Source organism: Capricornis sumatraensis, chromosome 16 (assembly GCF_032405125.1).
Source record: "Capricornis sumatraensis isolate serow.1 chromosome 16, serow.2, whole genome shotgun sequence".
In the NCBI taxonomy this organism is placed as follows: domain Eukaryota; kingdom Metazoa; phylum Chordata; class Mammalia; order Artiodactyla; family Bovidae; genus Capricornis; species Capricornis sumatraensis.
The window spans coordinates 53,946,725-53,972,940 of record NC_091084.1 but is presented as its reverse complement, the minus strand read 5'-3'; the positions used below and the strand labels follow the sequence as shown (position 1 = coordinate 53,972,940).

The 26,216-nt window shown below is 42.0% G+C and overlaps 3 protein-coding genes across 4 annotated transcripts in view; 1 reads left to right on the top strand and 2 right to left on the bottom strand.

Annotated features, from left to right (window-relative positions):
• Window positions 1-5,564, bottom strand: part of PAAF1 (proteasomal ATPase associated factor 1) — a 40,693-nt gene extending 35,129 nt beyond the window's left edge. Inside the window, exons 1-3 of the mRNA XM_068988497.1 lie at window positions 5,503-5,564; window positions 3,909-3,949; window positions 262-365 (exon numbers count right to left, since the gene is read on the bottom strand). Of these exons, the coding sequence (XP_068844598.1) occupies window positions 262-365; window positions 3,909-3,949; window positions 5,503-5,549 (192 nt within the window). The 5' untranslated portion in view covers window positions 5,550-5,564. The remainder of the gene's footprint in view (window positions 1-261; window positions 366-3,908; window positions 3,950-5,502) is intronic.
• A 149-nt stretch (window positions 5,565-5,713) lies between these two features.
• Window positions 5,714-8,863, top strand: COA4 (cytochrome c oxidase assembly factor 4 homolog). Its single transcript, XM_068989262.1, has 2 exons — window positions 5,714-5,830; window positions 8,265-8,863. Exon 2 carries the CDS (start codon window positions 8,277-8,279, stop codon window positions 8,529-8,531), a length of 255 nt encoding a protein of 84 aa, XP_068845363.1. The 5' UTR covers window positions 5,714-5,830; window positions 8,265-8,276; the 3' UTR covers window positions 8,532-8,863.
• An 8,066-nt stretch (window positions 8,864-16,929) lies between these two features.
• The window catches only part of MRPL48 (mitochondrial ribosomal protein L48), a 50,562-nt gene continuing 41,275 nt past the window's right edge, over window positions 16,930-26,216 (bottom strand). Inside the window, exons 6-8 of one of the 2 annotated variants that reach the window (XM_068989026.1) lie at window positions 19,550-19,652; window positions 17,923-18,012; window positions 16,930-17,188 (exon numbers count right to left, since the gene is read on the bottom strand). In XM_068989026.1, the coding sequence (XP_068845127.1) occupies window positions 17,114-17,188; window positions 17,923-18,012; window positions 19,550-19,652 (268 nt within the window). In that variant the 3' untranslated portion in view covers window positions 16,930-17,113. The remainder of the gene's footprint in view (window positions 17,189-17,922; window positions 18,013-19,549; window positions 19,653-26,216) is intronic. The other variant, XM_068989028.1, reaches the window with a different exon arrangement.

The window sequence follows — 26,216 nt, the reverse complement described above, 5'->3', positions numbered from 1 at the left end:
GACTTCAATAAAAAAATTACACATGTGGCTCACTAATGAACAGCACTAGTATAAGAGACGTAAGAGAAAGTTTGCATTTAAAACCATGTCTAAGTATAAAAGAAAAACTGCTGACATTCAAAGGCAATAAAAATTATGATTATTATATGAATGGAATGGAGATGACAGTGATACACAGATGAGTATAAATATTAAAAGTAGATATATAAGATACTACCATAGTTTTCGACATGATGCCATCTAGAAGACATAAAAACTTACCTTATTTATTTCATTCACAATAAATCCTTCAGAAGCTGTAACCTCTGGGATGCCATCAGGGCCAATTCCTTGACAAGTTAGGCTGCCATACAGAGTTGGTTTCCCTATACAGACAAAGATGCATGTTTCAAAAAATAAGAAGAATTAAACATCTTTCTCCTTGAAGGCCCAATTCAGGCATCTGTATATATGGGAGGAAATTGGCTCATGAAAGAAAAGTAGGTACTTGTGTTAGTAGTGAAGTGAGTAGAAAGAAAAATAGCCTAGATGAACCTAATTTGGAAGAAATATACTCAAGGGCTAAAAGCCAGGAACAAAGATTTTGAGATATAATATAGTATTTGTAAAGCTACTAGAGTAATCTCAACCTCAGTTTTACTGCCTGTGAAATGGAATTTCCCCAAGATGAAAGATGAAGATCAACATGAACATATGCATTTATCCACAGTACAGAATATTAACACAGACTAAAGAGTTAAGCTTCAATAACTGGGAAGTCTGCTTAAGCAGGACACTGCTTTTGTAGAAATATAGGCTAAATAAAATTCCTGCACATAAATGTTAAAATGTTCTCTTCTATTCTTCTCCTGTAGTGTGTGTGTGTGTGTTGTTCTGTAACAGCCCACAATGTGTGTGTGTGTTGTTCTGTAACAGCCCACTGTGTGTGTGTGTGTGTGTGTGTGTTTCTGTAACAGCCCACAATACGTTGTTTACATTTCTGGCCTCCCCACCAGACTATGGAGTCCTTGAGTTCAGAAAACTAGCAAAGTGCTCAAATTATTCAGTAAATAACTGGTGCATGAAAATTAAATTCTAGGAGTAAGAGGGAAGTAAAAATCATCATGCCGAAGTCATTCATGCAGAGTAGGAGAGCTTCCTAGAGAGGGTGGGACTTGAGAAGGATCTTAAAAGATACAACTAGGCAGAAAATAAGGGAAAGGAAAGGGGAAGGAAATGGCAACCCACTCCAGTATTCTTGCCTGGAAAATCTCACAGAAAGAGAAGCCTGGTGGGCTATAGTTCATGGGGTCACAAAGAGTCGGACATGACTGAGTGAGCACAAGGGAAAGGAAACTCCATGTCAGGGAAGGGCATGTCGAGAATAAAGAACTGTCACACAGGAACAAGGGGAGAGGAGGCATCAATTAATATACTAGTTTAGTCACTGAAAGATATTAATGGAGTAACTCACAATCTAGGGTAGAAGTCTGGACTAGAGAAGATCTAGTGAAGAAGGTGTGGCAGGGAAGTGGCATGAAATGTTAGTTCAGAAAGATGCCACAAAAACAGGGTTGAGTGAACTCTGCGTTTTGTCCCTCTCCATGATTCCCTCCTGGCTTCAAATTATCCTAGGAAGTCTGGCCCTTTTGGTATATTATTTCTACCAATCTCCTGTCAGCACTGTCAATGACCTCTCTACATTTACAAAGCTACTGAAACGATCTGAGTCTCAGATCTTGTCTTGTAACAAAAGTGAGATTAATCTAACCATTCACCTTTCTACATTTCTACATATAGGCTGCTGAGTGCAGATACAGAACAGGACACAGCTGTGCAAACTGGCACCGCTCCAACTTACCACAGTTTTCAAGCTCTGCGTAGTTTTGGAGTCCTTTTGTTCCTTTTGTTCCCAGAGCAGCCAATTCTCACTATACCTAGCCTATCAGCAAAACCTTCTTCCTGCGTAACAGCCAAAAACTGGAAACAATTCAAATGTTCATCAGCTGATGAATGGACAAAAAATGTGATATGTCCCTACAGACTATTACTTGGCCATGAAAACATACGAATGCCACAAAATGGATGAACCTTGAAAATGTTATGTTAAATGAAAGGTGCAAAAGGCCACATATTATGACTCTATTTATAAGAGATAAATAGAGTCATAATATGGCAAATCCACAGAGAAAGTCAATTAGCGGTTGCTAGGAGCTAGGAGGAGGGGAGAAAGTAGAGAGACTGCTAAACAGCATAAGGTTTCTTTTAGAGGTGATGAAAATGTGTAGAATTACTGACAGACACACTACTCTATGAATATACTAGAACCCACTGAACTGTACACTTTAAAAAGATAAACTTTACTGTATGTGAATTATACCTGAAAACAGTTATTATCTTAAAAAAAAAACCAAAATCCTAATAGTCCTTACATGTTATGGTTGACATCTAGCACATAGATAGCATGCATTTTATTTCAACAAAACTGCCATTTCAGGGGAAAACAACAACAACAAAAATCCTCTTCTTTAAGAGCTGACTCTAACTCAAACATCACAAAGAAAATTTAGGCTATAAGAAAATTTCACATTTCTATATCCAGGTCTATGCATGTATCTATTAATACATCTACACTTACCCTCACCTTCTTTCATCTTACTCTTTTAGACTTAATTCAATCTCTTTCTCATCTAAGATACTGATTTTTCAGCTGGTCGTCTTTTCTACCTATAACCTAAGTATTTTTTTCTTTTTTTAAAATATATTTATTTACTTTTAAAGGGCTTCCCTGGTGGCTCAGACTGTCAAGAATCTGCCTACAACGCGGGAGACCTGAGTTCAGTCCCTGGGTCAGGAAGATCCCCTGGAGGAGGGCATGGCAATCCACTCTAGTATTCTTGCCTAGAGAATCCCCATGAACAGAGGAGCCTGGCAGGCTACAGTCCATGGGGTTTTAAAGAGTTAGACACAACTGAGTGACTAAGCACAGCATTTTTAAATGAAACAAAGATGAATATTTTTAATGTATAACCTGTATTTTAATTGCTCTCCAATTAGTTCCCATCTTTAAAAATAAGACAAAAATCCTTGATTCTGAGACCTCCCAGCTACCACCTTTCTTTGACACAGCACCAATTTCCTCCAAAGAAAACTGTTTAAAACTCTGTTTCTCCTAGAATATCTTATTATGGAGAGACGTCAAAGGTCTCTGAAAATGAAAAATAATCAGCAAAACAAAGCTTTCTTACAAATTTAAAAGCAAAAAATTTTAATGTTACCACACTAACTGAAAACAAATGGATGAGAATAATACAGGAATGTCATTGAAAGGAAAAATTTGGAAGACTTGGGAACTAACTATATATGGTAGGGTGAGGTACCAGGTTTTTCACTCTAATGTCTAGAATAGTGTCTAGAACTGAGAAAATCTAGAAAGAAAACCTGTTTGACAACAGAAGCGCTCAGCTTCAGATTTTGGATCTGATCAGCTCAAAACAGCAGCGAGAGTTTTAACCAGAAATGTTTAGCAGGTAACTATTCAATCTCTGCTTGAAAATGAAGAGAGGTCAGAACTAGAGCTGTAGACCCAGGAATCATTATCAGGAAGATCACAGCTGAAGCTACAGAACTGCTTAGAATACAACAGTATATGGCAAAGACACTGATTAAGATGCAGCAGCAATGTCTCCACAAATGTCTGTGGCTCCCAATGGGACACCACTGGGAAGCCCTTCCCCTAGAACGGAGGAGTTGCAGTGGCATCCATACAGCACAGAATGGTCAAGAACATCTGAAGACTGTTGAAGCACATCTCAAGACTACTTGAAGCACTGTTCAAGTAGTCTAGGCCAGGAGAAAGTAGGAAGCTCTTTCCTAGGGGTTGTAAATCCTTTCTCTAAAGGGAAGGCATAGAGATTTAAGGATATTACCTGGGGGGTGACAGCTCAGCCAGGCCTCCCCTTCGTCCTTCCTATGAAGAGAAACAAAAACCTAATTAGACTCACTCAATGTCAAAATGGATGTTATTAATGAAGGGGAGAAAGAACATATAATTTCCAGTTTAGCCACAGCACTTACACAAATCAGTCTAATATGTTATCCAGGCATAGACAAATTTTATTGAAGAAATACTTATGGATTGTGTTTAATGCATAGACCTGTTAGTTAAGTGAAGCTCAAGTACTTCATCATGAAACACTTATTAGCTACACTATCTTGGGCAACTTACTTCTTGATTCTGGACTTGTGTTCTTGCAAAGGTAGGTGGTCCTCAATAAATGCCAGTGTTCTTCCTATTACACATTTGGTGTTGTAGTAATAAAGGTTTATTTTCAGCCCACCTAGTAAGGCATAAGTTTCTTAAACTCAGGAGACTATGTTCCATTCATCTTCACCATTGTTTCCATTTTTAAAACCTATTAGTATAACAGTTGCCATTCATGGCACTGCTGTTGGAGAAGGAAACGGCAACCCACTCCAGTATTCTTGCCTTGGAAATCCCAAGGACAGAAGAGCCTGGCCGGCTGTAGTCCACGGCAGACACGACTTAGCGGCTGAACATCTCGGTACCGCTGTACTCATTCTGGTGCCTGGCAAAATAACTTGCACAGTATATGATACACAATAAATAAACGAATGGTTTGCTGTTCATTCCAATTAAGCTGTTAGCGTCTCAAAGGCAGGAACCACCCTTAAGTTTAGAGTACACATCTGAACTCCGCCGAGCATCTATTTAGGTCAGAGTCTGGACATGGTTGAAGTGTTACACTGTTCCCTGAAAAGACCTGTGAAGTGAAGTGAAGTTAAAGTCGCTCAGTCGTGTCCGACTCTTTGCGACCCCATGGACTACACACAACATGACTAACACACCACTAGGAGAAGGCAATGGCACCCCACTCCAGTACTCTTGCCTGGAAAATCCTATGGACAGAGGAGCCTGGAAGGCTGCAGTCCATGGGGTCGCTGAGGGTCGGACACGACTGAGCGGCTTCCTTTCACTTTTCACATACATGCATTGGAGAAGGAAATGGCAACCCACTCCAGTGTTCTTGCCTGGAGAATCCCAGGGACGGCGGAACCCGGTGGACTGCCGTCTATGGGGTTGCACAGAGTCGGACACGACTGAAGTGACTTAGCAGCAGGGGTCGAGAAGCATGCCAAGACTCCTGGTAATGCAGATTGCTGGGACTTTTGGAAATAGCTGATAAGTAAGTATTTGCTAAATGACCATGACTATTTGGCCAAGAGTCTTCCTGCCTCTCAGTTTTCCTGTCTTTCTCCAACTCATTGATCCTATTCTGCCTCTGCCATCACACGACACATACGTGTTTCCTGGGATACATAACTCTTCTGAGAATGAAAAACAAAGACCATGTGGCTTTGAGACTTCTTCTACGCCCAGGGTTCCCTCAACAATTGATGAGGCAACCCCTATGGACATCCTGGGTCGGGGATGGCGCTCCTTAACGTAAAGGCAACATCCGCTACTCGCCTCCTATGTCCCAGTTCTGGACCCGGATTCACCTGAGAGCCTGGGCCCAGTCGCTCTGAATCCTCAAAGGTACCGCCATCTTGACCCACCTCCACCAGCCCGCCCCTTCCGCTCTCTCCCGGAAGTGGATGCCCCACAGAGCCTACGTCGAGAACGAAGGGCGGGATCTACCCGAAAAGCCGCTAATAGAAATACGTGATGTATTCTCTTTCTCTCCCCGCCCCTTTGCGCGCGCGCTCCTTGCAGGAAGCTGGTTCCTGACCCGAGGTTTACTGGGTAATTCGGTAGAGTTACAACTGCCTGCGAAACCGACGCCGCTGTGCAGCAGCGCGCGTTCGAGTCCTCCTGTCTGCCTGTTCGGTGAGCTTTGTGTGCCGCGATCTTACGCGGTGAAGCCTAGCGGGCACAGCGCGGGCTCGCGAGTGCGCATGCGTCCTCTCCGGAAGGTGGTCGAGGAGGTTTTAAGTAACTTGGCCGCCTGGGTTTTTCTGCTTACCCATCCTTTCAGTGCCTTCTTAGTCCAGGCTGGCCTTCGCGAACCAACTGCCGACCTTCCATCCTGCCCTGGTCTCTGAGCGAGGGTCTTCCACTTTTTACTCATGAAAGACTGAAGCCAGGTTGAGGTGGGGAATTAAGTCCTTTCGTAGCCCATGCACTTGTCCCTTATTAGCATCTTATTCCTTGCGGTAAAGTGAGTTAAATATTACCTTAAGAAGGAAGGAAACTAAGGGATTTCCTGTGTGGTCCAGTCGTTAAGATTGCCCTTCCACTATAGGGGACACCAGTTCGTTTCCTGGTAGGGGAACTAAGATCCCACATGCCAAAAAACTGGGGGAAAAAAAAAAAAGGAATGCACGCTAAGGCTTGCGCATAGTAAAACGAGGTGCCAGTATTTGAATCCGGATTTCTTGGCTTAGAATCCACGGCACTGTTCTTTCCACCATATTGTTTCAAGAGGCTTGCCCTTGCCTTTAAAGAGCTCAGTATATTTAGAAAGAGGAAACATGTATAGTAATAGGAGTTATCATTTATTGAACTCTGGACGTGCCAGGCTCCTTACGTGCATTATCTCATTTAGTTTTCAGTCCTGTGAGATTTGATGTGTGTTTTTCAAGAGAGATTATAAAGTGTAATTTGCTCAAAGTATCCCAGTGAGTCAGTCAGTGACCAAGCTAATTTTCCAATCCAGGTTTGTTTTCGAAGCCCATTTTCTCCCTCCTCCCTTGCCTTCAAAGCAAATGAATTTTGTGTAGGGCCAGTACTCTTGCCTGGAAAATTCCATGGACAGAGGAGCCTTGTAGGCTACAGACTATGGGGTCACAAAGAGTCGGATATGACTGACTTAACTTCACTTAACTTATAGAGTTCTTGGGCTCTCCCAGTGGCTCAAAATGTAAAGAATCTACCTGTAATGCAGGAGATCTGGGTTCAGTCCCTGGGTCAGGAAGATCCTCTGGAGAAGGAAATGGCAACTTGCTCCAGTATTCTTGCCTGGAGAAATCCATGGACAAAGAAGCCTGGCGGGCTACAGTCCATGGAGTATCAAAGAGTCTGGACAGGACTGAGCAATTAACACTTTCACTTTCATAGAGTTCTTAAAACCTTTTTGTGACTTCCCCATTGCCCTCTTGACACCTTAACATGTGGTCTTCCTATGATCAGATACTTTCTCAACTCATCACTTTCATTAATTTTCCTGTTCTCATACTCTATTCTCCAGTCATGTAAAACTTTCAGTTCATCTCATGTCAAATTCTGTCTCAAATCCCCACCCTGCTCTTCCATTGACTAGAAATATTCTTTACATCTCTGGCTCTTCCCTTTTCATCTTTCAAGTCTCAGTCTAGAAATCACTTTCTGCAAGAAAAGAAGGCTTCCCTGCCTGTTTGTCCCCTTGTCTGGCTTTAGGTAGTCTCCACTGTCTTCCCAATTTTAGCTGTTTATAGACACTGTACACAAGTAAACAGCCTTTTAACTTACCTAAATTATAAACTCTATGAAGGCAGGAAGTGTATTTGTCTTGGTCACTCTTGTTTTCTCAACTCTAGCATAGAGCTTGGTACATGATAGATACTCAATGATAATTTGTTAAATGAATCAGAGACCCAGGAAAGGCATTAAGGAGTCTTAGCTTATTTATAGCCTGTCATGGTTAAATTTGTACAAAGGCTGAGTCATTTATCTTCAAACCTCTCTTAAGTTCCTTCTATATGCTACCTTGTGCTGGGTGCTCTGAAGCAGGTGATCGTGGAAAGGCAATGTGGGCAAGTGCACCTCACATTAAGTATTCTCACACTTCACAAACTTAGTTCTTGCCCTGTACCTTGTATGCTCTTTTCTCCACACAACTCTCCATTCTCCCAAATGTCAAACCCTACCCATATATGGTTATTCTCTCAAGTACTAAACTCTGTTCTTCTCTAGCCATAGAATAAGGCTAATTGAAAAAAAGAAGATTGCTTCTCCAATAGGAGAACAGAGATAGCTTCCCCAGAAATGTGACATTTCACCTAATTCCAATTCTATTAGTAGAATCCATTTGAGCTTATTAGTGCTGTGCTGAGCATTCTCACATACTTTATCTCATTCTGTTCAGTTGAGACCATTTTGCAAGCCTGGTGCTGGGGGTACCAGGATGAATCACGCCCAGTATTTGTCCTCAAATAGCTCACAATCTCCAAGGGGAGACATAGGCATAAATAGGCTATAACAGTGCAGTGGTCAGTGTTGTTTATAACAGAGGAACATATATAATCATGTCCCTACTCTAACCTTGCTCCCATTGATATTCTAGAGACTCCAGAAGATGTCAGCTCAAGGTCATGCCTGGTCCCGACAGGTGAAGAAGGAGGATGAAGAAGAGGACCCACTGGACCAGCTCATCTCCCGCTCCGGCTGTGCTCCTTCCCACTATGCAGTGCAGGAGTGCATGGCCCAGCACCAGGACTGGAGGCAGTGCCAGCCACAGGTGCAGGCCTTCCGGGACTGCATGAGTGAACAGCAGGCAAGGCGACGGGAGGAACTGCAGAGGCTGAAAGAGCAAAGCAGCGCCCACCGCTGAGACCCCAGACCAGCTATCCCCAGAGGATGGCCCTGCAGAAACTAACACCCAGACAGATCATGGGAGAAAGAAATCCTGAACAGTGGAAGTTTGTGCCAAGAACTCTAAGACTTGGGGATAGTATTTGGGGCCGGGGCTGAGAGCCAGGCAGCCATGGGTTTGGACATGAGCTATCATATTGAGATCCCACACATCCTCATCCATATTGTGTCAACAATGTTAAATATTGACCAGTATTTGCCATGTAAAATAGTGGGGTTAAGGGATGCTCTCCTATGCTACATCTTGGGTCAGTGTGCCAAGTACTGTGCTGATTACATGGACATTTAATTTTAAAGTAAATTCACAATCTAAAGGTAAACTGGTTTTATGAGACCTCATGTGCCATGCACTGTGTAGGAAACTGATGTAATGCAAATATATCTCCCTTCATATTGCTTTAGTCTGGTTTGAGAGAGAAACAAAACACTGGAACAACTAATTGCTGATAATGATACAAATGACTTTATCTTTCATCAGTTGTTCTGGATGTTTCAGTCAGTCTAATAGAAGGAAGAAGGCAAATGGGAAAACAAATACTAAGTGCCTCTCATATGTCAGACTCTGTTGTATTAACAGATACAGAGTGATTTCAACATGCTCCCAACCAAAGAAATACATAAAGTTGACTTGATGTTTAAAAAGCAATTTAACATAACATACAGATTTTCAGTTTTTGAAAAGTTTTTAGAATCTGTCAACATGGAGCTTATATTCCTACTTTAATGGCAATTTGCTGGAGCTGAATGAATGATTCTTCTTTTAGGTGGATGTGTACTGCAGCTCACAACAGTTGCCATTGCTTTCCATTTTTCTTCCATAGAAGTGCATTACCCATTCTGTTATTTTGCCTCTGACATTTGAGAGTGGGAAGGGAGTTGAGAGGGTGACCATTGCTATAGAACTGGAATGCAAAAGGACATATGCTGTCATCATCATCAGAAACATTTCTTGAGCATATGTATATATATACACATTAGAAGCACAAATCTGAAATAGAATAGGCCCTAAAACTACTTTGAGCCTTTCTGTTGGTATTTGGGAAGGAGAAAAAGAGAAAAGAGGAGAAGTCAAGAGGAATTCAAGTTCGAAGAACCATAAAATCCCGTTTCAAGCAGAAAGAAAGAACTGTGTGTATGTGTGTAAAAGGATGAATGAATCTGTTGGGCCATGTGTGCTGTGCTGTGGTTCATCAGAGGTAGCAGCATGAACTACATCTGTCAGCAAGAGTCTCAGAGAAGGGAGTTAGTTGACACTGTTAAAGACGAAGTAAACATTACATATTTGTAATATATATAGCAGAAAGGATTACAATCTGCAACAAATAAAAAGTACCTAGAGGGATTTCCCTGGTGGTCCAGTGGTTAAGACACCACGATTCCATTGCAGGGGCATGGATTCGATCCCTGGTCAGGGAACTAAGATGCTACATGCCACTTGGGACAGCCAAAACAAAACAAACAAAAAAATGTACCTAGAAATCAGTAAGAAAAAGCAAATAGCCCAACTGAAAAGTGAACAAAGTTAACTATGCCCCCAAAACATAGGAAAATGTAAGTATATTCTACATCACTCATAATCAGAGAAATACAGATTTTAAAAACAAAAGTACAATTAGGTCATCCTGTTGACAAAAATGAAAAGTATTTATAATGACCAATGTTCTTCAGGATGGAGAGAGACACATTCACACTACTGTAGGGATCATAAATTAATAAAGTTTTTTTCAGGGCAATTTGGTGAGATTTACAAATATTTTAAATATTTAAAAGCAATTCCTCTTTTAGGAATCCTCAAACATAAAATGTGTACACTATTATTTTCATTGCAGCATGTGTTTAATAGTGAATAGATGGTCACGGTATGAAGTTGCATCAGTGAGGACTATTTGCTTATACAAACACTACAAAAGAAACATATCTATTTATTAATTTGTATAATTAAAATAGAAATAATAGGTCATGAGGGGCAGGGAATTCTAACAGAAAGAGTAGGAGAATCTCAGCAGGAGGAATGGCTTTCACACCAACTAAGTGGATGGAACAGGTTTGGAAGGATTCCAGTAACAGAGAGCCAACACTGGGAGGGTCACAGAATGTGTTTGGGCAAAGAGGGCTCTATTGACAACCAAGCCTGTTTCCTTAAGTATAATAAATGGGGATAATTCCTATTTAATAGGCACACAATAATTAAATGAATTAAATATGTAAATACCTGGTAATAAAAGTTGTTAGCTTTTACTAAACTATTATAACTAATATATATGGAGCATTTAACCCTGGCTATCTGATTCCAGAGTCTGTGCTCTCAGTCCCTATGATATGCTGCTTTCAATCCTACTTACTAGATTAGGGGTTAGTATAGTTTGGGGCAAACTGCTTAACATCTCAGGATCTGTTTTTCCTTCTGTAAAAATGCAGTTAGCAATACCTTCCTCAAAGGCATCAAAGCTAGTAAGTGTAGATCTTCTCCATAGGGTTGTTGAAAGAATGAGTTAATATTGATAGAGAGCTTAGGGATAGCATCTGGCACATCGGTGGCACCCGCTCCAGTACTCTTGCCTGGAAAATCCTATGGGCGGAGGAGCCCGGTAGGCTGCAGTCCAAGGGGTCACTAAGAGTCAGATACGACTGAGCGACTTCACTTTCACTTTTCACTTTCATGCACTGGAGAAGGAAATGGCAACCCACTCCAGTGTTCTTGCCTGGAGAATCCCAGGGACGGGGGAGCTTGGTGGGCTGCCTTCTATGGGGTCACACAGAGTTGGACACGACTGAAGTGACTTAGCAGTAGCAGCAAACCTTCACTAAATGCTACCTATTATCATCACTATTGTGTGCTAGTCACTGTCCTGAGTTACGTTACCTCATTAATCTTCATAACACTACTAACTCCCCTTTACAGAGGAGGAAGTAAAAGGCAGACTGCAGATCGGACTCCAAGTATGTCTTAAGCCCATGTAATTCTCCACTCTGTGCTCTCACAAGCATCTCATGCCTAGCACAGTGCTTAACACAATAAGTAACCATACTTATATGGAAATACTACTTTGCTTTTTCTTAGTGCTTCATAAAAAGGAAACTAACCAGTGCAAGTTGCCCACAGTTTTCTAGATTAATACGGTGTTTTTAGTCTCTCAGTTCTGCAACCCACAGCCGTGGAGCTGGAGTTTAGGGTGGTCCATGCCTGTCCCTGTACACTCTATACCTACCTCTGCAGAGAGGCTCAGTGCCACAGATGAGCAGAGAGACCTTTTGGCTGGGTGCCACTGTTGGCTAGGCCTAAGGCAGACATGATTTGGCTCTTCCCTGCAAGGTCCTTGGCTGGGGACGTGGCCAGTGCTCAGTACAAAGGTACACTGCGAAGTGTTCTACTAGATGAGTAATCAGATACTCCTCCCACTTTCCTCCCTTAGGTAAAGTTGCCAGACCAAGTCCTGGGCTGCTGACTTTAGAAATCCAAGGAGAACTGGAGGGAGTCCAGGCTGAAACCCTGTACTTTCCCCACTGTTTGGAAGGGTAGGGCTCCCCGCTCTGCTCCAGCAGGGACTTGAAGCAGGCAGAGGAAGCAGGGGGGATTTCTTCCTTTGCTAGCAGTTATCTTCTGAAGAGTTTTCATTCCTCAGAGCCTGGACGTCTTGCAGAACCTTGCTACTCTGTCTCAACGTGAAGCTGGTTCTGTAAATCTGAAATGTCTGAGAATGCAAGTTACTCCAAGGGGAATATAAGACCTAAATGAATCATTTCAAATTCTTCAGGGAGATCAGACGTTTGAAGACAAAAATGGCACAAAGAGATCAAAGTACAGATTGAACAAGTACAAGACACATTGGCTGCTTCTACCTGTAGTGCCTTGTCAGCAATTCTAGTTCCAGACATGCCCAATTCACGCTCAGAGACCTTTCCTCCCCTGAATATACTTTACATCCTAGAACAGTGAGGACTGGGGTCTGTGAGCATTGTTCCAGTGTCTGAATGCCCCAAATATCCAGATTCCATTTCTTTCTTTGCAACTAAAAAACACTCTTTCAGAATCCACAGCTGGCTTGATGGTGGAGGAGTAAGGCATCCTCAGCCAGAAGAAAAGGAGTAACATGAAGCTGAGGAATCCACCGCCTTCATGAGAAAAACTGCCCATTTAACCTGGGCATTCTGTCCTTGAAAGTTACTGATCCACATAAGAATCCATTTCTAAAAATTTCAGCAATGTGTACTGAACCAGGAATCCAGTGACTTAAAGCTATCCCTGTGAGTGACCTTGGACAAGTCTCTTTCCCTACTGGGTCAGTTAACTCATCTGTAAAATGAAAACCAGAACGGATTATCTCAAAGATTATATACTGATAGAGCCAAAACTAGAACCCAGCTACTCTGATTCCTAATCCATTGACCTTTCGTTTCTTCTCTCCTGCCTTCGGCTGCTGCTAAGTCACTTCAGTCGTGTCCAGCTCTGTGCGACCCCATAGACAGCAGCCCACCAGGCTCTGCCGTCCCTGGGATTCCCCAGGCAAGAACACTGGAGTGGGTTGCCATTTCCTTCTCCAATGCATGAAAGTGAAAAGTGAAAGTGAAGTCGCTCAGTCGTGTCCGACTCTCAGCGACCCCATGGACTGCAGCCTTCCAGGCTCCTCTGTCCATGGGATTTTCCAGGCAAGAGTACTGGAGTGGGGTGCCATTGCCTTCTCTGTCTCTCCTGCCTAGCCCTCATGTTTTTGCAGCAGTACTAGACATATTTTAACCCTAACTGGGTCCAAAACTAAAAGTATGCTAAAGGAATGAACTAGTTACATGCAACAACATGAGTAAAAACAGCAAGGTAAGTGAATGAAGTCAGACACAGAAGGGTATATACTCAAAGCTATTTATATATTGTTAGACAAAACTAACCTATGGCAATAGAAATGAGATTGGTGGTTGTTTCTGGGAAGAATGGCTATCAAAGAATGTAGAGGAACTTTCTGGGGGGGTGGAAATGTCTTTAATAGAAGTGTAGGTTTCATAGGTGACAGCATTTTCAAAACTGATCAGATATACACTTAACATCTTCGTTTCACCATATATAAATTATACTTCAATGAGAAAATAATCTTTAAAAAAAGTATAGGGAAGTTTAGATGGGAAGGTAATCTAACATTTACTGAGCACATGCTTGCCCATTTTATACATTATCTCCATCTCAAGTTCCTAAAAGGGATTACCCCCATTTTACACATCAAAAAACAGGTTTGATGAGATTAAAATAACTCACCTGAGGCCTCAAAACTAATAAATGTAGAAATTAAGAACAGCTCAGTTTTGTCTGCCTCTTTTCTTTATAATAGGTTCTTTCAGGAAGGCAGGAGAAGGAATTAATATTTTCAGCCTAGAGCCCAGAGACTTGTATTCCATTTGATTTCACTGCCATGTGTTCCTAGGGAAGTTCACTTCCCTCTAAAGAGTGAAATGAAGCTCATAATTGTTTTGATAACTCTGAGGTTCTAGCAATCAGAGTATCTGTCCCTTTTACCAGGATAAGGCATGATGAGTAATTTTCATCTGTTTCAGGGCAGACTAATCACGAGCAACAAAAGCCCTTTGGCTCTAGTGAGAGGATAAATCACTAACTAGGTCAGTGACACAAGAGCTCCAAGGTGACAACCCAGAAGCCTCCTGTTTAAGAGGGAAGCCTGACTCATCCCTCATGATGTAATGGAAAGAGATGGACTGGGAATCAAGAGATCTGAATCCTGCTCCCAGCTCTGCCAATGAGGTGCCCTGTCACCTTGACTAAAGCACTGCCCTTCCTGGGCCCTATCCTGCACTTGCAGGATAAAAGAGGTTAGGCTGGCTGGTCTCAAGTCCCTAAGCTCTAGTATCTTGTCGATTTGTGAAACCTTGCGTTTTGCTGTCACAAATTATTAATAAGGAAAGGTGAGCAGCTGGAAAATACCACTGAATTCCATGTTCCTAAATGGGGCCCACATGACATTGCCCATTGCCCATGTGATATGGAGGCACTGTGTGTCTGTGTGTATGCTTGTGTGCTAAGTCGCTTCAGTTGTGTCCAACTCTGCGACCCTATGGACTGTAGCCCCCCAGGCTCTTCTGTCCACGGGGGTTCTCCAGGCAAGAATACTGGAGTGGGTTGCCATGCCCTCCAGGGGATCTTCCCAACCCAGGGATCGAACCCTGTCTCTTATGTCTCCTGCATTGGCACACGGGTTCTTTACCACTGGTGCCACCTGGGAAACCCGTCTGTGTGTATACATGTGTTTAATTCACCTTATTTTCAAGTCACTACACATCCTCCAACTTTATACTCATCCATTAGCTGCTGCTCTCTCAACTTCCCTAAAGGAAACTCAGTAATGATTACTTCTCCAACCAAAATATCAGTCTTCACCTGGCAAATTCTGCCCATACTCCCAGTGGGGTTCCCTTCTAAGTCCTGGCCTGCTGAACCTTCAATTTGAATTCAGAAAAGCATTTTAATTGAGGGCACCTGCTATCTTGACAGCCCTCCCCAGTGTTACACCTTGAGAAGAAATCTGAGTTTCCCCTTGTTGCTTTTGGAAACCAAAGAAACCAAAATAACTTCAGAGCTGAAAATTTCTGAAAAATTTCGGGAAAGTACATGCAATACTAAGAATGCTCCAAGCTCTCCCAGACCTCTGTATAGGTTATCCAAGAGAAGTAGGGGGTAACAGAGGGGAGAGGTGTGCCACTCATTAGCCGTGTGACCCTAGGATGTCGATTCAGCCCTCCAAACCCCAGTTTCTTCACCTGTAAAACTGGAAATAATACCATCAACCCCAAGGATAATCTGTATAAAGCATAGAGCATAATTAGAGTTCAATAAATGTGAGATGCACTCACACATTTTCACACATGGTTACTATCTGCATGCACACACATATGAAGTGAAGTCACTCAGTCGTGTCTGACCCTTTGTGACCTCATGGACTATAGCCTACAAGGCTCCTCTGTCCATGGAGTTTTCCAGACAAGAGTACTGGAGTACTTGAGTGGGTTGCCATTTCCTTCTCCAGGGGATCTTCCCAACTCAGGGATCGAACCCGAGTCTCCCGCATTGCAGGCGGACAGTTTACCGTCTGAGCCACCAGGGAAGTCCTTAAGGCTACTGCTGCTGCTGCTGCTAAGTTGCTTTAGTCATGTCCGACTCTGTGCGACCCCATCGACGGCAGCCCACCAGGCTCCCCCATCCCTGGGATTCTCCTGGCAAGAACACTGGAGTGGGTTGCCATTTCCTTCTCCAATGGGTGAAAGTGAAAAGGGAAAGTGAAGTCACTCAGTCGTGTCCGACTCTTCGCAACCCCAGGGACTGCAGCCTTCCAGGCTCCTCCGTCCATGGGATTCTCTGGGCAAGAACACTGGAGTAGGGTGCCATCGCCTTCTCCAGCCCTTAAGGCTAGTGGTTCTCAAAGAGGACCAGCAACTTTGACCAGCAGCAGCAGCACCCTTGCTCAAGATCTAAATCAGAAAATCTGGGAATGGAGTCCAGTAATTCGTGTTCTTAAAAGCCTTGCAGGTGATCCTGATGCGTGCTTAAGTTTAAAAACCAATGACTCAGATCCATGTTTGACAAACTATTTTTATAAAGGGCCATGTAAAAATGTTTTAGCTTAACCGTCTTTGTCACAGCGACTCAACTCTGCCATGGCAACATAAAAGCAGCCACAGACAATATATAAATGAATGAGCAGGGCTCTGTTCCCATAAACCTTTGTCTATGAGGGTTTAAAATAGGGTTTTGGAACTGGATAGAGGTTGCACAACACTGCAAATGTATTAAATACCGTGCAATTATTCACTTTCAAATGGTTAGTTTTGTGACACGTGAATGTTACCTCAATAAACTATTTTTGAAAAGCAAATAGACAGTGGATGGGATTTGGCTCACAGGCTGCAATTTCCTGACACCTGACCAAGATCAACCTTTAATTCTTTGCTTAAACTTATTCCAGGCAACCCTAATTTGCAGTTATGTAACATCTACCTGGATACTTATGACAGGTCACTCACTACCCCACAAGGTAATTTTTTTTTTCACTTATAAGTAGACCCTAATTCTATCTGGAGGGTTTTTTCATATACAAAATCTCCCTCCCTGTGCCTTTTATCCATGGAGAGTTTACTTATGATTGTCTGCCTCATTAAAGGGACTCCATGCCAGGTTGATTTAAAGGATGAGTTCACTCTTAATTGGAGAAATTCTGAAGGGGAACATACTTGTGCGCTAAAGCACCAGGCAAAGAGAAATCCAATCCCTTAGTTAAAGATACTCCACAGGATGGACTGACTTCTCACATACATACACACATCCATCAGCAGCAGCTTTTTATTAGATGGAGGATACCCAGGGTTGGCTCAAAAAAATGTGGTGACAATTGGTAAGCAAGGAGAGGAGACACTCCTGGCAGTGGAGATGGGTACTTATGATGTAGAGGGTCAGGGTCTCCTGCTCAACTCTGGCCACCCAGGAAGCTCTTCCCCTTGCCACTCAATATCACCAGTGCTGAAAGGCATGAAAGGGTCTGCAATGAGCTAGTTCAACTTGGCTAACAGTTCTTCCAGTTCTGGCCGAGCTTTGAACCTTCCCTTGAAGTCTTCTTCAGTGTGCTATGGAGAAGAAAAAGAAAATAAGAGGGAATTACTACAGAGTCACTCAAATATGCCCAGCATCAGAAAAGGATACATCAGCCAGCTCTGCAGAAAATTATTTGGATTCAACTAACTTTTACTGAGTAGCTACTATGTACCAGGGTTTGATCCCTGGCTTGGGAAGATCCCCTGGAGGAGGGCACAGCAATCCACCTCCAGTATTCTTGCCTGGAGAATCCCCATGGACAGAGGAGCCTGGCAGGCTACAGTAACAGTGTTGCAAAAAGTCGGACAGGACTGAAGCAACTTAGCATGCACGCACATACTATGTACCAGACTTATATAAGGTATCAAGGACTCAAATTTGAATTGGACTTCCTCCATGCCTATTTGTGTTCTGATTACTTACACTGTATGTGACCTTAAGTCATATTCTTTCTGCTATACAGCTGCCTCAAGGGAGGGAATTTGAGGGTATAATGGGCAACCCCTAATATCAGGATGCTCTGACAGAGTTCATCTTTCATGGTCTATGAAGTATGATCCCTGATGCATTGGAACAGTCAGACTAATAATCACGATAAAGCAGCCTGCACACCCTTCCTGATTATTATCTGGGTTAAGTTATCCACATGCCTTTTCTGTTTCTAAAGTCAGCCAGTCCAGATTTTCTTTTCTTTTCTTTTCTTTTTCAGATTTTCTTATCCATATTTTGAGCCCATCAGTGGGCCTCTTCTCAAATTAGCACCTACCTCCCTCACTGACAATTTGACTCCTTCAGGAAGATTGCTTTGGATTATTTCCAAGAAAATCTCTGCAAACGTAGCACTCAAACCGCTGATCTGCAAAAGGAAAGAAGATGCTCGAAGAGAGTCACTAAAAGTTAGGTGGTTGGGCAGAAAGGGCAAGGGCTCAAATGTCAGCACCAGTAGAGCCTGAGGGCCTTTGGGTGAAGGATTAACACCCAGAGCTGGTCTTGGAGCTCAGATTTCACAGGATTTCGATTTTTCTTGCTGATCTGCCAAGTTGTCTGATTACTGAGATGGTCATGGCCAATATCGGCTCTTCCCCTCCCCCCCCATATCTGCTCTTGTAGGCAATGAATGTCATAACTGGATTAAGAGGTTAAGTCCAGGATGACTTTCTGAGTCAACTCAAGTTTACCCACATAGATCACCCACTATCTGATTGTCATCAGACCCTGTGCTGAGAATCCAAAGATATATCAGATGTGTTGGAAGAAAGGCATGCAGGGGGCAGGCAGAACTCAGAAGAGAAACATCTACCTAACTTAATCAGGGAGGTTAAAAAAAAGCTTCCAAAAGAGGTAACATCTGGTTGGAGTCTTGAAAAACAAGGGTAAATTGGGAGAATTCAACTGTAGTGTGGAGTTGAGTTTTTTTTTTTAAGGCAGAGGAAATAATATTCAGTAAAATGTGAAGGAATAGCACAGTACTAGAGAATTAAAACTAGTTCCATGTGTGACTGGAACGAATGAAGGTGTGAAGAGGAAAAGCTGGAGAAGAATCATGAAGCCACTTAGGTGCTAATCAAAAGAGTTCAAACTTTATCCCATGGGCCTTGGTGGCAAGTTAGATCTGTCATAAAATGAAGCTCAAATAATTTATTCCTGATAACACTTAAAGAACCAAGATTGTAAGTACTTTAATCATTTAAAAATTTAACCTAAATAGATTTAGGGTGTTACTATCTTAACATCCTGCTGGTTATCTTCCTAATACATTTCTTGAGTGGATCAAAAAGGGTGAAGTCCATGTGTTGGAATATTACTTGGCAGTAAAAAGGAATGAAGTTTTGATATGTGCTACTACTACAACATGGATGAACCCAGAAAACATTATGCTACATGAAAGAAGCTAGATATAAAAGGCCATATATTATATAATTTCATTTGAAGAAGAGTCTAAAAGAGGTAAAACCACAGAAATGGAAAGTAGATTAGTGGTTGCCAGGAGCTAGGGGAATGGGGAAAAAGGACTGACTACTAATGGATACAGAGTTAAAGGGAAGCCACTGAGGGGGGTCCATGTGGGAAAATGACATGATCACATTGACATGAGTGTAAAGCAAAGTGGATGGATCTGAAAGGTTTTTAGGGGTAGAAACCATAGAATCTGGAGAATGAATGGATACCCGAGGACAAAGAAGGGTCAAGCATTAAGCTCAAAGGTGAGGAGGATTATAGGCAAAAAAAAAAAAAAAATCCTCTACAATTAGTCTTGCATACACTGAGTGCAGGGCACCTGTTGAACATCTTGGCGGAGAAACCCAGTAGACAACTGGATATCAGGTTTGAAACTCAACCAAGAAAGAACCAGGAGAGGCAGAGACATTTCAAGTTTCTTCCAGAGTACCTACCTGAACCACTCGCTCGTGGGTGGTAAGAACTGAGTCCAGTAACATTTTGTTGCCTTGGTCCTGAAGCTGCAACACCTCCATGGTTTTGGTGGGCATCGCATAACTGTGGGAAGGAAAAGTCAGCTATTGGGAGGGTTCCTTTAAGCCAGCCACACCACTTCAGTCAGGGTAGTGCCTGAGTGCAGCCACCACTGCATGCAGTAGCTCCTGCAACCTTGGGCTGTCTATCTGCAGCCAGGGGCAAAGTAACCAGATCCTCTTACACCTTCTCCAGAAGCCTTTACACTCCGTGAGGGGATAGACCACGTCTAACACTTTTATGCATCCCTAGTCATGCTTAATAGAACACTCTGAGTAAAGCCTAGTGATTAATAAGTATTTGCTGCTACTAAATAATAGCTAGTTCTAAAAGAATTAAGCTCACCACTAGGTACACTCTGGAGGCTAACCTTGGGTATTTCATCTCTTCTGAAGAAATGAGGCGTGAATCCCAGTCCTGCTCCCGTTGTATTTTTATTTTACTTATTTATTTTTTTTAAATTTGGCCATGCTGTGAGGCATGTGAAATCTTAGTTCTCTGACCAGAGACTAAACCCATGCACCCTGCAGTGGCAGCACAGAGTCTTAACCACTGGACCACCAAGGGAGTCCCCTGCTTCAGTTCTACAGCGGGATTTCTTAATGTCAGCACTATTGACCCTTTAGAACAGATAATTCTTATGGTAGGGGCTGGCCTATGCATCCCTAACCTCTATATCCAGCAAATGCTAGTAGTACCCGCAAAGTGATAACAATCAGAACTATCTCCAGACATTGTTAAACGTCTCCAGGTTGAGAAACATTGTTGTAATCTATGCTCACTATAATCAGCTTCAGTAGATCTATATACCACAATGAAAAGAGTGCTGGACTTGGGGTCACGTCTTAGCCCTGCCACTTATGAGCAATATTTACTTAGGCACGTCCCTTCCCCTTCTTGGACTCAGTTTCTTCATGTATACTGGGGATTACAATCCAGGCTTTTATCAATAGACAATTATGAGAATCAGATATGGTGATGAGATAGAACTGATGACTACACAGAAATATGATATTAGTATTGTGTTCATCTTATCAAAAAGTTCCTCAAACTGAATACTCAAATGGAATACTAATAACAACAGTAGGATTGCTGAATTTTCATGTTACACAAACTTCATGAATTAAGAGAAAGAAGCATGACCCTCTACAGATGAACTGCTAGAAAAAGAAGTCTGGTGTAATGGAAAGTGTTTTGGAAACATGCAAGTCAGTACTGGATTTAAATGTTGGCTCTGCCACTTATTACCTATTTGACCTTGGACAAACTAATTCAGCTCTCTGGGTCTTTGTTTCTTCAGCTATTAAATGAAGATAATAATACCTAGTTCATAGCGTTTTCAGTTCAGTTCAGTTCAGTCACTCAGTCGTGTCCGACTCTTTGTGACCCCATGAAAGGCAGCATGTCAGGCCTCCCTGTCCATCAGCAACTCCCGGAGTTCACTCAAATTCACGTCCATCAAGTCGGTGATACCATCCAGCTATCTCATCCTCTGTCATCCCCTTCTCCTGCCCACAATCCCTCCCAGCATCAGGGTCTTTTCCAGTGAGTCAACTCTTCGCATGAGATGGCCACAGTATTGGAGTTTCAGCTTCAGCATCAGTCCTTCCAATGAACACCCAGGACTGATCTACTTTAGGATGGACTGGTTGGATCTCCTTGCAGTCCAAGGGACTCTCAAGAGTCTTCTCCAACACCACAGTTCAAAAGCATCAATTCTTCGGCACTCAGCTTTCTTCACAGTCCAACTCTCACATCCATACATGACCACTGGAAAAACCATAGCCTTGACTAGACGGACCTTTGTTGGCAAAATAATGTCTCTGCTTTTCAATAGGCTATCTAGGTTGGTCATAACTTTCCTTCCAAGGAATAACCGTCTTTTAATTTCATGGCTGCAATCACTATTTGCAGTGATTTTGGAGCCCAAAAAAATAAAGTCTGACACTGTTTCCATTGTTTCCCCATCTATTTCCCATGAAGTGATGGGACCACATGCCACGATCTTAGTTTTCTGAATGTTGAGCTTTAAGCCTACTTTTTCACTCTCCTCTTTCACTTGCATCAAGAGGCTCTTTAGTTCTTCTTCACTTTCTGCCAGAAGGGTGGTGTCATCTGCATATCTGAGGTTATTGATATTTCTCCCAGCAATCTTGATTCCAGCTTGTGCTTCTTCCAGCCCAGAGTTTCTCATGATATACTCTGCATAGAAGTTAAATAAGCAGGGTGACAATATACAGCCTTGACGTACTCCTTTTCCTATTTGGAACCAGTCTGTTGTTCCATGTCCAGTTCTAACTGTTGCTTCCTGATCTGCATATAGGTTTCTCAAGAGGCAGATCAGGTGGTCTGGTATTCCCATCTCTTTTAGAATTTTCCACAGTTTATTGTGATGCACACAGTCAAAAGCTTTGGCATAATCAATAAAGCAGAAATAGATGTTTTTCTGGAACTCTCTTGCTTTTTCGATGATCCGCAGGATGTTGGCAATTTGATCTCTGGTTCCTCTGCCTTTTCTAAAACCAGCTTGAACATCTGGAAGTTCATGGTTCATGTACTGCTGAAGCCTTGCTTAGAGAATTTTGAGCATTACTTTACTAGCATGTGAGATGAGTGCAATTGTGCAGTAGTTTTAGCATTCTTCAGCATTGTCTTCTTTGAGATTGGAATGAAAACTGACCTTTTCCAGTCCTGTGGCCACTGCTGAGTTTTCCAAACTTGCGGGCATATTGAGTGCAGCACTTTCACAGCATCATCTTTCAGGATTTGAAACAGCTCAACTGGAATTCCATCATCTCCACTAGCTTTGTTTGTAGTGATGCTTTCTAAGGCCCACTTGACTTCACATTCCAGGATGTCTGGCTCTAGATTAGTGATCACATCATCATGACTGTCTGGGTTGTGAAGACCTTTTTTGTACAGTTCTTCTGTGTATTCTTGCCACCTCTTCTTAATATCTTCTACTTCTGTTAGGTCCATACCATTACTGTCCTTATTCGAGCCCATCTTTGCATGAAATGTTCCCTTGGTATCTCTGATTTTCTTGAAGAGATCTCTAGTCTTTCCCATTCTGTTGTTTTCCTCTATTTCTTTGCATTGATCGCTGAGGAAGGCTTTCTTATCTCTCCTTGCTATTCTTTGGAACTCTGGATTCAGATGATTATATCTTTCCTTTTCTTCTTTGCTTTTCGCTTCTCTTTTTTTCACAGCTATTTGTAAGGCCTCTGCCCCAGTTAAATAAGATTATGTAAGTAATTTGCCTGGCATACTATGCCTACAAATGCCAATTCCCTTGCCTTTACAACAGTAAGTAAATGCTAGGTATTGCAAACTTCCAGGTAAAGTCCCCTAAATAACAACCCCTTCCATTTTATAGCACAATCTCTGATCACTTGAAATTTACACTTGGCAATAACTTGTTTATAAAAACAGGGACTTCCCTGGAGGTCTAGTAGTTAGGACTCCACACTTCCATTGCAGGGGACATGGGTTCAAACCCCGGTCAGAGAACTAAGATCCCGCATACTGCATGGCACAGACAAAAATGGGGAGGGGAACACATTCATAAACTTGTTATGGAAAATCAAATAAAGCAATTATGTAAAAGCTTTCAGAAAAGTAAACAGGCTCTAAAATGTTCTTTTTCTTTTTTGACATTCTACAGATAAGACTGAATAAAGTGGGAGTTGTTCATTCCTACCACTGAGCATGCATTTTATTCTTCAACACTTACTTCAGCAAGATTTCATTGATTTGTTTATTTATTCATTCACTTATTCAACAAACATTTACTGAGATCCTGTTCTGTCCTAGGTGGTCTGATGGGCACAATGCAATTTATGCTTTCAAGGAGCTTGCTAAGAATGTTTTGGAGACAAGTAAGTACACAAACATTTGCACTACAGGAAGACAAAGGCAATATAGGTATATATCAAATATTACAGAGACAAGAGGGAGAAAAGGGGGAGAGCCTGGGGAAGGCTTCATAGGTGAGGCAGTGCTTTATCAAGATGTAAAGAATGAACATAGATGTTTGCCTGGAGGGCATTCCAAAAGAAGGCAGTCCACAAAGGCAAGGAGGCATGAGGCCTTCAAGGAGAATCAATAGAAAAATCAGACATAGTTTGATTAAAAAAAAAATACTGGGAACTCTAGTCATTTTAAAGTAGAATAGACCTTTGAGTCACAAGAGTAAAGGTTATTTTTCTTTACTATCTACATATTTCTGTACTTCCCCAGTTTTCTACAATAAACATTATTTGGATGATCAGACAGTGAAAACAGAAGAGAAGAAATGAAGTAGTTGAATTTCAAGAGTCAGCCTAACATGACAAAATAGTGCTGCTTTGGAGGAGTACTGCTGGGATAGGCAATGGCCCCCCACTCCAGTACTCTTGCCTGGAGAATCCCATGGACAGAGGAGCCTGGTGGGCTGCAGTCCATGGGGTCTCGAAGAGTCCGACACGACTGAGTGACTTCACTTTCACTTTTCATTTTCATGCATTGGAGAAGGAAATGGCAACCCGCTCCAGTGTTCTTGCCAGGAGAATCCCAGGGACGGGGGAGCCTGGTGGGCTGCCGTCTATGGGGTCACACAGAGTCGGACACGACTGAAGCGACTTAGCAGCAGCAGCAGCTGGGATAGGACACAAGGGGGCCTGCTCGGATGCTAGGGAACTTAGAACCTATGGACTCTACTCTATATTTTATAACTCCATTTGAAAAATGTAAGTGGATTTTTTTAAAAAAGAAAAGAACAGCCTTACAGAGAATGAGGCTTTTACTTTCTACAGAGAACAGGAGCTGGTCAGGTTCAGGCTTGGAAGCTGCTCCCAGATAAGTAAGATTTCCATCTCTTCAGACAGCTGCTCGGCAAGGGAGACAGGAAAATTAAAGGACCCACAGGAGAGGCTTCTTCCTCTCCTCCTCTGGGTGAGCTGCAGCTGCAGTGATGCAGACCATTTATAGAACAAAAGCTAGCACACAGCTCCCTTGCTCAATTCCATCTCAAGGTCAGAGCCCTATTCCCAACTCCTAAAGGAAAAATGGATCAAGATAAAATGAAAATCAGAAGAAAAGAAGATCATTTTATCTCTGAAAAGCTGGGCAGCAAGAATACCTGATATAATGGTCTGAAAACCTCAATCATTCCAAAGAAGTGAATTGCTAAAAGTGAACATTTCTTTATGCTCTGCACTATTTGGAGCAAACAACAAGGACAGAGGCAAAAAGCAGCACATTGTTCATTCTGTTATACTAGGAATTTATGTTTATGGCTATTGGAACTAAATCCAAGGCAACAAGTATTCATCCAGTGCCCACAATGTGTCAGATACTATGCGAGGTCTTAGCATGACTGCTGATAAAGACAGAAATAGTCCCTGCCTCACAGATCTTAGAGTCTAGTAATAGTCAAGTAATTATGAGGGTAAGGAATTAGCATTATAAAAGGGAAGTTTTTTACTCTTTACTTCTTCTAAATATATAACGTAAAGACCTAACTTAATGAGGTTCTCTGAAGAAGTGACATTCAAAATAAAGCCTAAGAAAAAAAATAGGTGTTGATTAGCTGAAGGGGAAAAAATATTCCAGGCTTTAGAGAGCATATGCAAAGGTCCTGAGGTGGGAAAAGACAAAAAACAAAGTCAGTGCAACTGGAGATAGAAGCAGGAAAGAGAAGTGTGCGTTAAGGCAAGAGAGACAAGCCTACCCAATGGAGCACCTAGCAAGACATGTGAGGAACTTTTATCTTGATCTTAAAGGAATGGGAGGCCATGGAAGAACTTAAGCATGGGAGTGACACGATCATATTTCCATTCTAGAAAGATCATACAAATAGCAGTGTGGAGAACCAGTTAGAGGGAATTAAGAATTTGAAGGAAAAGAAGTGGGTTCAAATCAAGACCTTGCCACTGGTTAGATGTATGACTATAGGCAAGCTTCTATTATACTGCTACTACTACTAATAGCAGCCAACAGTTTCTAAACTTAACTGTAAGCATTTTAAGTATATTAGCTCCTTAATTTTCACTACAGCTTTATTAGATAGGTCCTTTTATAACCTCATTTTACAGATGAGGAAACTAAGACAGAAACAGGTTAAGAAAACTGCCCAATGTCTGTCACAAAGTAAGAATGTAGCAGAACAAGGGAAAAACTGAAGCAGTCTGGCTCCAAAGTCAATGCTTGTACCCACTATGGCAAGGTGCTTATATGAATTCAGTAAAGTAATATACAGAAAAGTATTTGGCAGAGTGGCTGGCTGATAGTAGGTGCTCAACAAATGCTACTGCTTCCTACCTTTATTCAAATGTAGTCAGAGCTTTTCACAGCCAGTTTTAAAAAACAAAATATCTTTAAAAGTTCTCTGAAAATTTAAAACACTACTTCAAGGAGTTGATTCACTGAAGGTATGATAACATTCTGTAAATGGCATTTAATGCTCCTTTGCCACTACAGCTTCTGAGATGCTATCCCTAAACTGTGCCAGTTGAAAAAAACTCATTAATTATTAATAACAATAATATTATTTACAGAGTGTTTACAATATGCTGGTCTCTCTGTTAAGTGCTATCATATATTTTCCTA

Excerpts from the sequence above, each read along its gene's own strand:
- COA4 (XM_068989262.1), top strand. The coding sequence starts at position 8,277 with ATGTCAGCTCAAGGTCATGCCTGGTCCCGACAGGTGAAGAAGGAGGAT.